Source organism: Pistacia vera, unplaced genomic scaffold (genome assembly GCF_008641045.1).
Source record: "Pistacia vera cultivar Batoury unplaced genomic scaffold, PisVer_v2 Contig994, whole genome shotgun sequence".
NCBI classification, from domain to species: Eukaryota; Viridiplantae; Streptophyta; class Magnoliopsida; order Sapindales; family Anacardiaceae; genus Pistacia; species Pistacia vera.
In genome coordinates, this window is record NW_022196883.1 from 16,894 (window position 1) to 31,967 (window position 15,074).

Below are 15,074 nucleotides of genomic sequence, written 5' to 3' on the forward strand. Positions count from 1 at the left end.
TTTCAAGCATATAAGCTTGACATTTATGGTGGCATATTGTAATATTATAATATGTCACCCATCTTTTACTATCATCAATATTACACATTGCAACAATTTAATATGCAATTCTTGCCATCATTTTTCTGAAGTCATAAGTTTCAAAACTCATATCAATGTAAATACAATATGTCATTCAAACTAATGCTAAAAGTTCAAGCAACTTAACCATGCACTAAAATCATTTCTTTCATTGAACCACATAACCAAGTGTTATTCTAAATTTTGGCATAACAAAATACACTCTTGAATACTAAAACTTATACTTGGTTAAGCCTAACATAACCATTCAACTCCAATTCTTTCCTTTCTCAAACAATTTATTCAACAAGATTTAACAAACTTATGCATGCATTTCTCTTTGAATTTTCATCAAATAATTCACATGCACACTGCAAATACTTGGTTGGCCACACTTCCACATCTCTCCAAATCCACCAAAATTGGAGCAAAACTCACCAAACTTAAATTCAATTATAGTTGGATTCAACACTCTCAAAATTTCATCCAAAGTTCAACCAAATCATCACATCTACATAACTACTCATCTTGGCTAAACCTACACATTTTCTCCATCAAACAAGCATCTAAACAGCCAATACTTCTTATCATACATCATACACACACTCGAATCAACTTACACATATACTACCCAAATTAAAAGCTTAGATTGGGTTTACTTACCTTGAATTTGCACAACACTAATGATTCAACCTTCCTTTGCTAAAATTCTTTTCCTCTTGGACCTAAATCATGTAAAAACATAAGAATTCAAAACTTTAAAACTTAAATACACACTTTTGTGCTAGAATCTTACCTTTGGATGCTTTAGAATTGAAAAGCTAAACCCTATGAATTCTCTTTGAAATTTGATGAAGAAGCTTGAGAGAAAATGGATGAGAGGTGGCGTGCCCAAGGGTGAGAATGGCTAGGGTTTTTTCAATTGAAGCCTTATAACTAATATATATATATATATATACATTCCCATTTTGTCCTTGCACTTTCTAAGAAATTTCATCTATGTCCTTTAGTCATTTACCTAATTACCCTCATTTGTATCATCTTCTTCACATTATTTTGCTTCCTTACACTCACCATTTTTTCATCTAGTTGTGAGTGAAAAGACCATTTTACCCTTATTCTTTAATTTCTTTTTATTACTTTACAAACACGTATTTATCTCGGCATCACATCACGTGTATTGTCCATAACCTTTCTACCACTCTATTCTCATGGCTAGCACACTTAATACATTATATTTATCATACTCACTTTTCACTTGACCACGTGATTCTATGTGAAATGACCATTTTGCCCCTATCGAAACTTTTATGGAATTCCACTATAAAACTAGTTAAATATATTCACTATGACTATAGAATAATCCCTATCATATTTCTAAATGTGGGTATTACATAGCGTGACCACACATTCGCCCCAAAATGAAACAGGTATGTTAGCTTGGTGTTTGAGAGTCTTAGCTACTTCTAAGAGGTATCTCTGTGTTAGTGTATTTCTTAGAAACCAATCGTGTTATTGGTCTTAGGGAATTATATCTTGTAAATACTCTTTTGAGAGTGGAAGAAAGAGTTCTGATTTCACATGTTGTTTATTGCTTTATTTATACTATTTATAATGCATGTGAAATGCCCAGATGATACGGATCTTTAGAAGATCAAATCATTGAAGCATTTCCTACGTAGGTAATGTTAATTGGGCAATAATATTGCATAGTAGACATGCTTGAATATCATGTGATGGTATTAGTGTGGGAGATTATAAGAGATATATCACTAGGGCATTAGCATGGATAAAATGTTGGTGAACTGTTTATCGAATATGACCAATTACGATGAATCACATGGACATTTTGAATGTGGTCAATGATACATCGTAGGATCATACTAGTGTACCAATAATCCTTAGACCTGAGACATCATGGTTGGACTCAACATAGGATGCATATGATTCATATGGTGTATATACACAAGACTAGTCATGTTTTGTGTAAGAAGCCGATTTGGTCATATGTTATTCATGTGCGAGGACAAGTGATGGTCAAGATGGGATCCGTTGACTCGAAATAGTTTGGTCCCGAGTTCCCAAACGAATGTCAATAAACATTGGAAAAAGAAAATCTCTGGCCAGAGTACAAAATAATCATATGAAAAGGAGTTTCATGATGGCACGTTCCATTGTATTGATTGACAATTCGGATAAAGATTAAGTTAAGGATTTTGACATACCATGAACCTATACTTAATCGAGACTAGACGAAAGGATTTTACTACATAAAATGTATGATCGGAAAAAAAAAAAAAAAAAATCATTGGAGTTTAACTTCACTGTGGCTTAGGGGTTATGGAGCATTGCTAGATGCCTACCATGATCGGTGAGAGTTTCTATCATAAAGAGTTATGACGAAATATATGACGAAATATATCAGATTGTGATATTGGGCCCACGGCTAGGTTACAGTGAACTTAAGTGGTCACACCTAAAAACCAAGAATGAGAAGAGAGAGTAATACATATCGTTAAAGGTTAATGTTGTTCAAATGTAAACATGTGCATCCGAGTTTATGTATTGGTGAGACATGATTACTCATGGGAAGCTAGCACTTACCAAAGGTAATAAGGTAATTTGGTCATTATTGGATTAGATTCAATGATAGACTAAAATATATTATTGAATTAGATTCAATAATGGGTTAAATATTAAACAGGATTATTTTATATGCCTTGATTATAAATTTGTTTAAATCAAAGATTTAATATTAAAGAGTTAATATTAAATTGAAATTGTTTCAAGGACTTAGGATCAATAATGATTTAATATTAAGGAGTTAATATTAAATTGAAATTATTTCAAGGACTTAAAAATAATATTGAATTTGTATTAAGTGTTAATACATGATTCATATTAATTCAAGGACTTGAGAATAATTTCAAAATGGTGCTTGTATATAAATAAGTGATATTCCCAAAATTTAATCTAATTTTCATTTTGATTGAAAATCTCTCTCTTGAGCTCTCATGTCCGGCTCTCTTTTCTTCATCTTGGGATGAACTTTGCTTTGAGGATTTTCATCAAATTTGTTGAAGATCTTGAACTCCTTTTCAAGTTACAAAAGTTCTAAAGCATAAAAGGTAACAATTTCACCCTTTTAGTTTCAATAATGTGTCATATGACCTTATACCATGTTTTACACTAATTTTACCCTTTCTAAGCATGAATTCTTACACTGTGTTTTTGTTCAATTATACCATTCGGTTGAGGGGTGTGTATACACATGAACTTTCATGGAATATGCCTAGAGATGAAAAATATGAGGAGTAGTGGTGATTAAAGAAATCACAGGTATTATCTGTTCGAATATGTTGAACGGATACATTGAATTGTGTTTTGACCATAGAGATATACGCCCTGATTTTGGTAAGTGTTTGAGTTTTTGAATTCAAGAGATAAACCCATATACCTCGAGAAAAATTGTCAACTATGGTAAGGAAGAAACAGAAGCCATCATGGTTAGGAGTGTGATAGGGTCTCCAAATATTAATATGAACTAGGGAAAAAAGGTGAGTAGTGTGTGATGTGTTATGTGGAAAAGTGGTTCAAGATTGCTTGGCAAGAGAACAAACTGGACAATGAGGTTGTGGAACAAAAGCACAATGACCTAGTCTTTGGTGTAAAATTAAGAAACTTTTATTGAGATTTGTATTACGATCAGAAAATTTATTATTTACAATACAAGACAGAAAATTTGGAGATTTTCCCACAAAATCAGTGATACAAGGGTAAAGACCATTATGAACCTTACCCGAGCTCATTAGTTTCCCAGTCAAAGGGTCATGAAATTCACATGTTAGGGAAGAATTTTAAACAACAACTGTTATCATAACAGATTTTGGAAACTAAAATAAGGTTAAACCTAAAGGGCTAGAACAAATAAAACATTATGGAGGACTAAAGTTTTGGTAAGTTGAACAATTTCTATTTGGGTGGTGGGAACCATTGTTCCATTGGGCATATGGACATATGTAGATGATTTTGTGGGTGCATGGGTAAAATACTTGGGATTGCAAATGATGTGGTCACTAACTCCTAAGTCAATTATCCAGATATCATCTTTAATGAAATTTAAACAACAAGATGTACTTGCATAGGATGTCCAATGTCATATAATCCTGGGGAAGCTGATTGATCATCTTGAGTAACTGTTGGTATTGCTCAGGACTGATCGTGGGTGCTAAATTCCCGGTCCCCAAAGAAGTATTTGTGTCTGCTTGATTTATTGTAGATCCAGTTTTCTAATTTGGTGGACGTCCATGCAGCTTCCAACAAGTTTCACGATTGTGATTTTTCCTTTTACAATAATCACAATAGCGTGCACTTTTTCCAGATTTATTGGACCTTGAGCTATTAGACCCATTGTTTTGATATAGGCCCTTAGAAGTGAAATAAGTTGGCCCATTTGATGTGGATGAACTCAGCCCATGTGAGGTATTAAGAAAGGAGTTGGGCTTGGATCTGTTGCAGTCATTGGATTGCACAAATGACTCTAGGCCGTTCAGAACAAATTTGGCCCCATATAAAACCATTCTCTCATTTTTTGGAAAACCTCTCCGTTTGGTTCACAATTTTGTGTTTTTGGGAAAAGTTTTTTGAAAAAAGTTAAAAAAAAATTGAATTGGGCGGGTACTACGATGTAGGATTTACAAATTAATAAAATACCCCCTATGTTTGTTTTTTTACAAAATACTCCCTATAATAAAACATTAAAAGTTAACAAAAACACCCCCAACCCACCCTCAAATATGGATAGCTGGCCACCACCGCAGGAGGGTGGCCGGAGTCGCAGTATCGGCACATGACCGGCTGGATCTTACCGGTCGTGCACCGATATGGCCTTTTCCGGCCAGATCCACGGTGGATCTGGCCCGCAAAGGCCATATCTACGGCTAGATCTGGCCATTGGCCGTATTTGCTCGTCAACGACGGCCAAAAAATGATTGTCATTGATGGTCAATGACGACCGTTTGTTGGCCGTCGTTACCGACTGGTTACGGCCAAAGATCTGGCCGTCAACGGCCAGATCTTTGGCCTTAGATCTGGCTTTTTTCGGCCAGATCCATTGTGGATCTGGCCGAAAAAGGCTAGATCGGTGCACTATTGGCCAGATTCAGTCTGTAGTGCGCCATCCTACCAGATTCCGGCCATTTTCCGATAGTAGTGGCCGGAATCTAGTAAATGTGGATTATTGGGGTGTTTTTGCAATTTTTAAAAAAATATTTAGGGGTATTTAATTAAATTAACAAATTTAGGGGGTTTAAAAAAAGTTGAATAATATTGTGAGTTTTTGGGTATTTTACTGTTTAACTTTTTTGGGAATACTAAAAGTAGTATTTCCAATTGGCAACCAAACGAAGCCCTAGCCACTCATGAACTCCTTTTGCGCCTCCACCATTTTCACTCTTCACCCCTTCATTAAACCCCTTTTGTGTGATGTTGAATGCGGAGGTGTCGCTGGTGTGAAGGCCATCGTGTGAGTTCATGCGTTGGCTCTCATCTTGCACAAACAACTGGTAAGCGCGGCAGAGCGACGACGCCAGCGTTGTCGCCAGAATCTGAGTTCTAAAAGGCAAAAAATTGTTATTTAATCCCATTTAAAAATGGATCAATTGGTTTTGATCCTTTACCCTTTTTATTTGTTGAATGATCGTTGTCGGCCCTTTAAGGGGTTTTTCAATGGCATCCAACTCATTCCATACCACCGAAAAGCGGTTAAAGTACGATGTCACCGGTAAGTTGTTATGTTTGATCTCGGCAAGAGATTGCCGTAAAGTGAACAACTTGGCCAGATCAAGCTGGCCGTACATCTATTTTATGTTTGCCCACATTTCTTGGGCATTTTCTATCTGTGGTATTCCGATGGCAATCTCTTGGGGTCAAGGAGTTGCTAATCCATGCTTAGACGAGGGTGTTACAGCGTGACGATGTCACCGGTAAGTTGTTATGCTTGATCTCGGCAAGAGATTGCCGTAAAGTGAACAACTTGGCCAGATCAAGCTGGCCGTACATCTATTTTATGTTTGCCCACATTTCTTGGGCATTTTCTATCTGTGGTAGTCCGATGGCAATCTCTTGGGGTCAAGGAGTTGCTAATCCATGCTTAGACGAGGGTGTTACAGCGTATCCAGTGCTTGAGGAGATATGGTTCAATCGATTAAGGAAAGGTTCCATAGATGAACCTTTCTTTGTCCTTTATGATCAATGACCACCGGAAGTCACATGCCCATGTTCCATAATTTTTAGATCCGGCAAGTGTTTACTTTACAAGCACCAGTTCAGATTCATCAGACGCCGGTGAGTAGAGAGGGTTACCAGGTTCTGGCCAATTGGAGTTGTTTGGAACAATTTGGAATACTGGGTCGGGATTTTGACCTGTCGGGTTGGTGCCCGACCCATGAACCCGAATGGGCTTGGCCCATATTGGGTTTGTGGGTTTGGGCCATGTTGGGCTTGACCAGAATTTGGACCCGATCTAGAATTCTGATCTTGGTTTTGTTGTTTGGATTGGTTTAATGTTGGCAAAGTTGTGGTGATTTTGGAGGTTCTGGAAATTGGAAAAACGTAGCTAACTCGATGTGTTTTGTTTGCAGGTTCTGGTAACTTGGCTAGAATAGAATTGCTAGGTGAAAAGAATCCAAGTGCCTTATTTCACAGAATCTGGAAAACTGGCTAGAGAGGATTTGTTGGGCGTAAGCGAGATTAATAAGCTTGCTCTGATACCATGTTAGAATATAAGCAAGAAAGGCAAAAGAAGCAAACTGTGTTGCTGAAGAGTGCCAGAATAGAAGAAGAAGACTCAACTGAATCTGTCTATTGTCTTGTATATTTTGTATTACAAAGTGTTCAATTTATAAAAATAAAAAATAAAGAACAATTTAGGAATGTAATCAGAGCTATAATTACACAATAATTGAATAAAGCCGATTGCTGAAGTTACTCCTGGATATCCTGTAATTTGCTTGATGCAGGATGCATAATTCCAGCAGTCTTGCCACCAGCAGTCTTGTCATTCATTCCATACTGCATCATTCACAACTCAGTAATGATATGAGCAGTTAACTAAAGAGCTTGACTTATTTTGATTCTTACAACTTTATATTTTAATTCTCATAAGGCGATTGCCTGTTCAGCCCATTCTTTCAGTGTACAGACAATTTTCTATTAGAATTTCTTTATAAAAACGATTCTGTACATTTATTTGGTTTTGATTTTATGAAGCAATCCCTGAGTGGGATGATGAGACCTTTTGCCAAGGCTACCCCACGCCCCGAATGAAATGTCTTAAGGGTTTCATCTCGAGGATTTATGCCTTCTGCACTCTACAGTAGTAATAAAGAGCCTGCGGCTCCTGCTTTTTCACGGGTTAGAAACAGAATGATCTGGCCGATACCAAGACATAAAATTTAAAAAGAAAAAAATATTGCTGCTTTCATGTCAATTCAATATCCAAGGAACTATAGTAGAAGATATATTGTAACTCCCCATCTTCTCTCCGGGACTTCCTGGTTCGTTCATGGACTTGGATTTTCTCGGCCACCAAGAAAGCTGATCGTAATTTTAAAATAAAAAAACCCAAGAAAAGCTTCGTATCGTAAAATATATACTTCAGGCTAGTGTCTCACATTCAGAACAAATGGGGCACTCACATAACGTCGTAACATTCAACATTTTTCATTAGGAATAATTACGCAAACTGATATCCTCTCCTTTTCAGGATCTGCAGCAAGAGTCATCAGCACAATTGATTATTTTCTTATAACCCTTAAAAAAATACATGAACATCAACTAGAGGTTTTTGGGCAACCAAAATTCTAGAAATCTCCTTTACAATAGGCTTCTCGTTAACATCTTCCTCTCTTTCTCAATGCCATTTCTTTTGTGTTTTCTGCCTGCGATCCAAAGGAATGAGTGAGCATCAGCAAAATTACAGTCCGGAAAAGAGTAGAGAAACTATAATCAGAAATTTTAATTTCACACACCTAGTTTTTAAGGGATTCAGTTGGTCCCAGATTATCTCAAATTTTGGCTCAACCAAGCCTCTTCCTTTAGGACAGATTTTCATCTGTCTGAAAAAAAGAAAGATCACTTCATGTAAACTCATCACCTACTTTCACGTCTATGAAATGCAAACAAACCTCTCCTGTAGAGGAATGAAACAAATACAACAGGCAGTTTCACTCTGGTGGAGATGGTCAAGTGACTGACTGTACCCAAACAATGGCAAGTTTTGTGTTGTTATTCCAAATATCAGAGCGGCCCCTCCAAACACAATCACAGTTGTCACTGCAAATGCCTTCCCCTCTACAAAATACATAAACACAGAGCATGAGGAAGTTTAGTGAAACGAACTCCTTCGATTTGCGAAGAACCGCCGATCAAGAACGTAAAGATCTAGGAACAATCAGACTTTGAAGAATCGCGACTTAAAACGAATCTATTTTCTGGCATAAATAATCTAAAACGCTACAATCTTGATTTAGATTGATAAGTTTCATGAAAGAATGCCACAAGAATTAGTGGTTCTTGATGAGTTCTAGAGATCAAGATGTAATCTTAAAAAAAAAAAAAATTATTTAATTATTACTTCCCAAAAGCGTGCGGCCAAAACCGCCTACAACTATATATAACTAACTAATTAGTCCAAAATAAGGCTAACAACCAATTAATAGATCGTAACCCTAATAACTAACTCGAACCCAACTAATAAAAATAATAAAATACTTGAACTTTAGTAAATAAATAGCTTCAACCCATTACACCAAAATAAATCTTAAAATAGCCCACATAAAATAGCAATTATTATGCCCCATGAACAAAGGCTTGGATGCCAACTTGGACCCAATTAAGGCTAACAAGAATCGGTCTTTAATTCCTCAAACTTGGACTTGGGTTTCAATCTTGTTAACAATCTTTTTGGATCCCTTTGGGGCATACTCGGCTTCATGCATTGCTTCCTTAACTTCAAGTTCTTCAATTACGCTTAACAAGGCACGTTGCATCTTTTTAGCTCGACTCCTCGTAATCGGGCCCGTCGGAATGTGAAGAGGATCTTATGTCGGCTTTACGACAACAGGTTGCTCAGTCATGTCCTCATCATTTAGCCAGCCAAAACTTCTATTGTCACCCGATGAGACCATAAAGTTAACATACCAAGAAATATAGCTGCAACAGAACCAAAAAATCTTTTACCTTGCAAGTGAAAGCACCGTAAAGGTAATTTTGTTCATAAAAGTTATATGGCAACTAGGTCGTCTCCTTCCCTTTCATGTTCTTCTGAACCTAACAATGTCTTAGTCATTCTGTCCAACATGGAGTATATTTCCCTCATTTCCATATGAGACCGATCTCCAACAACAAACTCATAGACAATGCCATTAATCTCAATTGAACTACACCCAGGAACCTTTCTGACACCAAGATCCTTCATTTTCCTTCTCACCTTTTTTACATCTTCCCATCTGGCAGCAGTGGCATATAAATTGGCAAGCAGTGTATGAACAGTGGAATCACTTGATTCAATTTTCTCTAGCAATCCAGCCAGCCGCTCACCCATCTCAACATTGCCATAGATTCTGCAGGCGCTAAGCAAAGAACCATAAAGTGGAACTATGATCTTATTGTTTTCATCTGGTATCTTTTTTATCAACTCCTCAGCTTCATCTAACAGTCCAGCTCGACCAAGCAGGTCAATGAGACACCCATAATGTTCTAGCTTTGGCTTAATCTGATATATCTCTGTCATTGCACCAAAGAACTTGCGCCCTTCCTCGACCAATCCTCCATGGCTGCAAGCACTTAAAACACCAATAAAGGTTATATCATCAGGTTTAGCCCCAACTTGTTTCATTGCTGAAAACAACTCCAATGCCTTGTTTGTCTCCCCATTCATGGCAAGGCCACATATAACTGAAGTCCAAGCGGCTGTATCCTTTTGCCTTAGCTTACAGAATATCTCCAAAGCCTTCTGTGTACATCCACATTTTGCATACATTTCAATAAGTGCAGTACCAACAACTGCATCCACTGTAATTCTTTTTTCATCAATGTATCCATGAATCCATCTTCCTTGCTCTAGAGCTCCCACCTGAGCACAACCTGTGAGGAGAGTAACCAGTATGAAATTATCTGGCTTAAACCCTCTTACTTGCATTTCTTGAAATAATGCCACTGCTTTGTCAAACCGGTTAAATTGCACATACCCATTGATCATAGCTGTCCAAAGAACAATATCCCTAACTGGACTTCTGTCAAACAACTCTCTAGCTTCATCTAGCTGCCCACAATTCACATACCCAGACACCATACTAGTCCAACAAATCACATTCTTGCTTGCCATGTCATCAAATATTTTCCTCGCTATACTCAAACAACCACACTTACAATACATGTCTAATAAAACATTTCCTATTATATTAGTGAATTCAAGCTTCTCACTGATATAACAATGGATTTCATTGCCAAGTTCCAAATTTTTCAATGCTGTACAAGCTGACAGAGTGCTTACAACCGTAGCCTCATCAGGCCTCAAATTACTCTCTTGCTGCATCCGCCGAAAAACATTAACAGCATCCTCAAATGCCCTACACTTAATGTGCCCCGATATGGACACATTCCAAGAAACCAAATCTTTCTCAGGCATTTCATCAAACAACTTCTTCAAATTATCAATTTTATACAATAAAGCGTACATGTCCATGAGCGAGTTGCAGACATAGGTATCAAATTCAAGACCAGTTTTTACCACATACCCGTGAACCTTTTCACCTTCCTTAAGCTCTCGTAAGTACCCAATCACCTTAAGAACAAATGGGTACGTAAAATTATCTGGCGAAAACCCATGTTCTCTTAGATTATAAAATAGCAAAAGAGATTTTCTATAACTACCCTTCTTTGCAAAAGCTCTAATCAGGAGATTGTATATAAACAAACTTGGACATTCAATACAATTGAAGATCTTCTCTGCGTAGAGTAAGTTCCCAAGAGATGGGTCCGTGCAAAAGACCATGAGCTTGTTGAGTGTGTCTGTGTTTTGGTGGAGCCCCACTTGAAAGATTTGTGCCTGTATTTGTTTGAGATGGGTCATAGATTTGCAGTTTTTGAGAAGAAAGATACATGATTTTTTGGTTATTGTTGTGTTAAGAGAAGAGCTAAACAAGTGGATTTGGCGGGAAAAAGACTTGGATAACTGATAAACTTGTGGAGGGAGCATTTGAACTTTGGTGAGAAGTGAGAAGTCTGTATTGTCTACGCTATCGAAATGGATGCAAATGCATAATAAGCAAAGTGCATATGATCAACCAAGCACAAAATGGCTGCTCAAACCTTTAAACAAGCTTGAGGTTGAGCATGATTAGTCAATATCAAGAGCACCTGGTAATAACGTTGAAAGACCCAGTTAGTTAAAATCTGATAATGCGGCGGTTCGCGTTAATCAGAAAACTTTGTAACCTTAAGGACCTCATTATTTAGCGAGAACTGGATGTCATAACTCAGATTATTCTCAACTGAACTTCATTAATTTTAAAGTAAAAACCCAAAGAAAAGTTTCATATTATAACATACATAATGTAGACTAGCGTCCCAAAGTCAAAACAAATAGGCTACTCACACAACATTTGTTTGCTAAATATTTACACCACATTGAACATTTGGATTATACGAACTCCCCCCTACCCTTTCCATATCAGAATTTCCAGCCAGTCACCAGCGCAATTGCTTATTTTCTTTACCCTATTTAAGTACAAGAAAACAGAAAAATTCCATGACAATACAAATCATGAATCAACTAAGTGTTTTTTGCACCCAAAATTCTAGAAAGCTCCTTTATAATAGGCTTCTCCTTAAAATCTTCCTGGTTTTCCAAATGCCATTTCTTTTGTGTGTTTTCTGCCTGTGGTCAAAAGCTTTGAGTTAGCACAAGCAACTAACAATCAGCAAAAAAAGTATATCATTTATGTAAAGAAATTTTGCAATTCACATACCCAAGTTTTTATGGGAGTCAGTTGCTCCCTAATTATGTCAAATTTTGGCTGAACCAAGTCTCTTGCTTTCGTACGGAGTTCATCAGTCTGAAAAAAAGAGAGATCAATTCATGTAAACTCATCACCTACCATCAGAAATCTATGAAACTGAGACAAACATATCCTCTAGAAGAATGAAACAAATATATCAACATCAAAAGAAAAGCAGTTTCACTTTCACTTTCACTTACACTTTCACATCGATAGAAATGGTCTAAGTGACTGACTGTAGCCAAACAATGGCAAGGCTTGTGTTCTTATTTCTTACCCATTCAGAATTGAATGAATTTACTTCCTTCCCAGGAACTGATTCCTACCCATTCCTTGATTCAGCTATGAATGTTTCTATATCCTAATCATATATGTATAACTATTCATATTCTTCCTTCTAAGCTTCAGCTTTGAGGAAAAGAATAGTTGTTTGTTGTGTTGGGAGAAACAGGATATGTCACATTGGCAAGGCTGATACCTCAGATTTGATTATTACTGATGCGAAGGGAATGCAGATGAAGACTCTGAAGCTAACGCCTGTGGCAACAAAAGCATTTAGAGTTGCTAACGTGATATGGATGGAGGTTGGCAATTCTGGGTTTGAGGCTGCATCTTCAAAGTATATGCCATCTCACCACACACAAACCTAACCTATCACTTTCATTTGAATTTTACGGATCTCAAATCAATGCTTCTCTAAAGACATAGATACTTTTGGTTTTCACATGGTCATATTGGGGGAATTCAAAACCATTTTTGGTCCAGGTAAAGGCATAACACCTTGAAGCTAGTTACTGTCTTGCAGTCTACGGTAGGTAGGTTGAATAAACATAGGATGAAGAGGAAATAGTAGCAGGTTTTTAACTTTACGGAAAGCATGAAATAATTACTACAGCCTTGGGTCAAAATTTCAAGATTATGGAAAAAAAGAACTGTACTTACATTGTGTGCATCAAGCTTGGATGCTGCCATCCCAAAAATAGCAGTAGCCCCTCCAAATATAATCACAGTTGCAACTGCAAAGGCCTTGCCAACTACATAAAGACATAAACACAGAGCATCAGGAAGCTTTACTTATGGAAAACTTCGACTGATTTAAAGAAAATTAAAGCTAGATTTACTCCCTGATAAGATGATATTAAAGTTAACCACACCAAGAAGTATAGTCGCAAGGGAAATGCACCACAGACATACAAAACTTAAGTCATTCAACTTTTACTGATAGGTTCCCAAATCAATTACTAACTGAACAAGAAAGTGGCTTCACATTAGTCACCAAATGTTATTGCCAAACACTAAGGTCCTCACAACCTAAGTTCACTTTACACCAGCTTAAATTCTTAATTTTCCTCAATTCTCAATGTCATATGCCTCATAATTTATAATTTTGCATAAAACCTCTTTCTATTTGTTGTGATTTGACAGCTACACACAGATAATTAGATATTGGTTTAAAACATAAACCCCGTTACAGAATCAAGCCTATCTTACTTAGTTTCGGTGTAAATTCATAAATCATTTAGTCAGAATTCGTACATACTTTTCAATTGTACAACAAAGAGCTACTCTACAAAGTTAACTGACTCATGGTACATTATAAAAAGATTGTCATATTGAAGAGGTAATTTTGCTAAGCAAGATAGAGATTACAAATCCTACTTTGATGAAGTCCTTCAGCCGCGGCCTTTAACTTCTCAGGGTTTACATGAGGTGTATATCTGTCCCGCCTTAATTCATTAGCTGTTGAAGCCAAAAATGAGTGCTCTTGACTGGGCAATTCCCACCTGAATTAACGAACAGAAACACTAAAAACATTTACAAAAGACTCTTTATATAATCCAAAGAGTTTGCCTATCAAAACAAAAACTCAATAGATTGTTTATTCTTTAAATATAAATTAAAAAGTAAGTTTGACTCTCTATACTTAAAGACTTAAATTTCATTCTCTATCTCAATTTTATTTAATAAATTACAAATTTTTATATATTTTATTATTAATTTTCTCTCATATTAAAGTCTGTCTCTTATTTATATTAGATTTGAATAAAAATAGAGATACTCTATATTTATGTAAAATATGCTTTTAAAATAAAAAGTACTTCTAAGATAACATAAATCTTCGTAATAATAACCAAAAGCACAACGATATTGTAAAAGAACAAGTTTAACATGATATGATAGGCAAAATTGAACCTTTTGGGGCCAAAGGTGACCTGGGGCAAAGAAAGGTAAGCCCTGAGAGGATTCAAAGCATCAGGTGAGACAGAGGAGGCATTTGGGTCAATGGGTAGAACCCACTTGGAACCTGTGGAGAGAGATGATGGATCAGACGGTCGACCGAAAATCTTGGATGGCAGACAGTGTCTTAACACCTCGGGAAGCACATCAGCTTTGAATTCCCGCTCACCCAATGACGGTGAAGAAGAAGCTGGTGAAGCCACATTCTTGGTGTTGGTGGTGGTTTTCTCTACAATTTTGTTTACAGCTTGTTTGGATTCCTGGAAAAAAAATGCTCCCTCTTTTCCCGCTAATCTTCCTCCTGCAAGAAAACTCATTTCTGTGCGTTTGTCAATGAAATCAATTTCAGGTTTCTCAAGGTTGGATTGGTTGCTGTGGCTGATTAGATTTTGAGTAGTGTTCTATTTATAGCAGGAGCGGTAACGTTGCTGTTTTATACGGTTTCTTTTTTATTTTATTTTTTTAATGTCAATTATCTTATTGGATTATTGTTTTAATGTACCAGTAACCTTACCCATATTTTGATCAATGACCCCAATTAATTACCAAATTTGAAATTCCTTCAATACAATATAATGGTTAATTTTTTTTCAAATGTATAACTGTATATAATTTAGACTTAAGACATGATCGCATTTGTGTTTATCAGGAATTAGATAACTGAATCGTGTTAAATAATAAATTTAAAATTCTATATGTGGATTCAAATAACCT

At 36.5% G+C, this 15,074-nt stretch overlaps 2 protein-coding genes across 2 annotated transcripts; both read right to left on the minus strand.

Moving 5' to 3' along the window:
• Positions 1-8,365: 8,365 nt before the first annotated feature.
• On the minus strand, positions 8,366-11,365 carry LOC116121571 (pentatricopeptide repeat-containing protein At1g31430-like). Its single transcript, XM_031407527.1, has 2 exons — positions 9,301-11,365; positions 8,366-8,412 (listed from the first exon to the last, which is right to left on the minus strand). The coding sequence occupies exon 1, from the start codon at positions 11,318-11,320 to the stop codon at positions 9,344-9,346; it is 1,977 nt and encodes a 658-aa protein (XP_031263387.1). The 5' UTR covers positions 11,321-11,365; the 3' UTR covers positions 8,366-8,412; positions 9,301-9,343.
• A 427-nt stretch (positions 11,366-11,792) lies between these two features.
• On the minus strand, positions 11,793-14,777 carry LOC116121573. The gene is made up of 5 exons (XM_031407529.1): positions 14,316-14,777; positions 13,782-13,906; positions 13,065-13,156; positions 12,093-12,179; positions 11,793-12,001 (listed from the first exon to the last, which is right to left on the minus strand). The coding sequence occupies exons 1-5, from the start codon at positions 14,675-14,677 to the stop codon at positions 11,897-11,899; spliced, it is 771 nt and encodes a 256-aa protein (XP_031263389.1). The 5' UTR covers positions 14,678-14,777; the 3' UTR covers positions 11,793-11,896.
• Between the last annotated feature and the right edge of the window lie 297 nt (positions 14,778-15,074).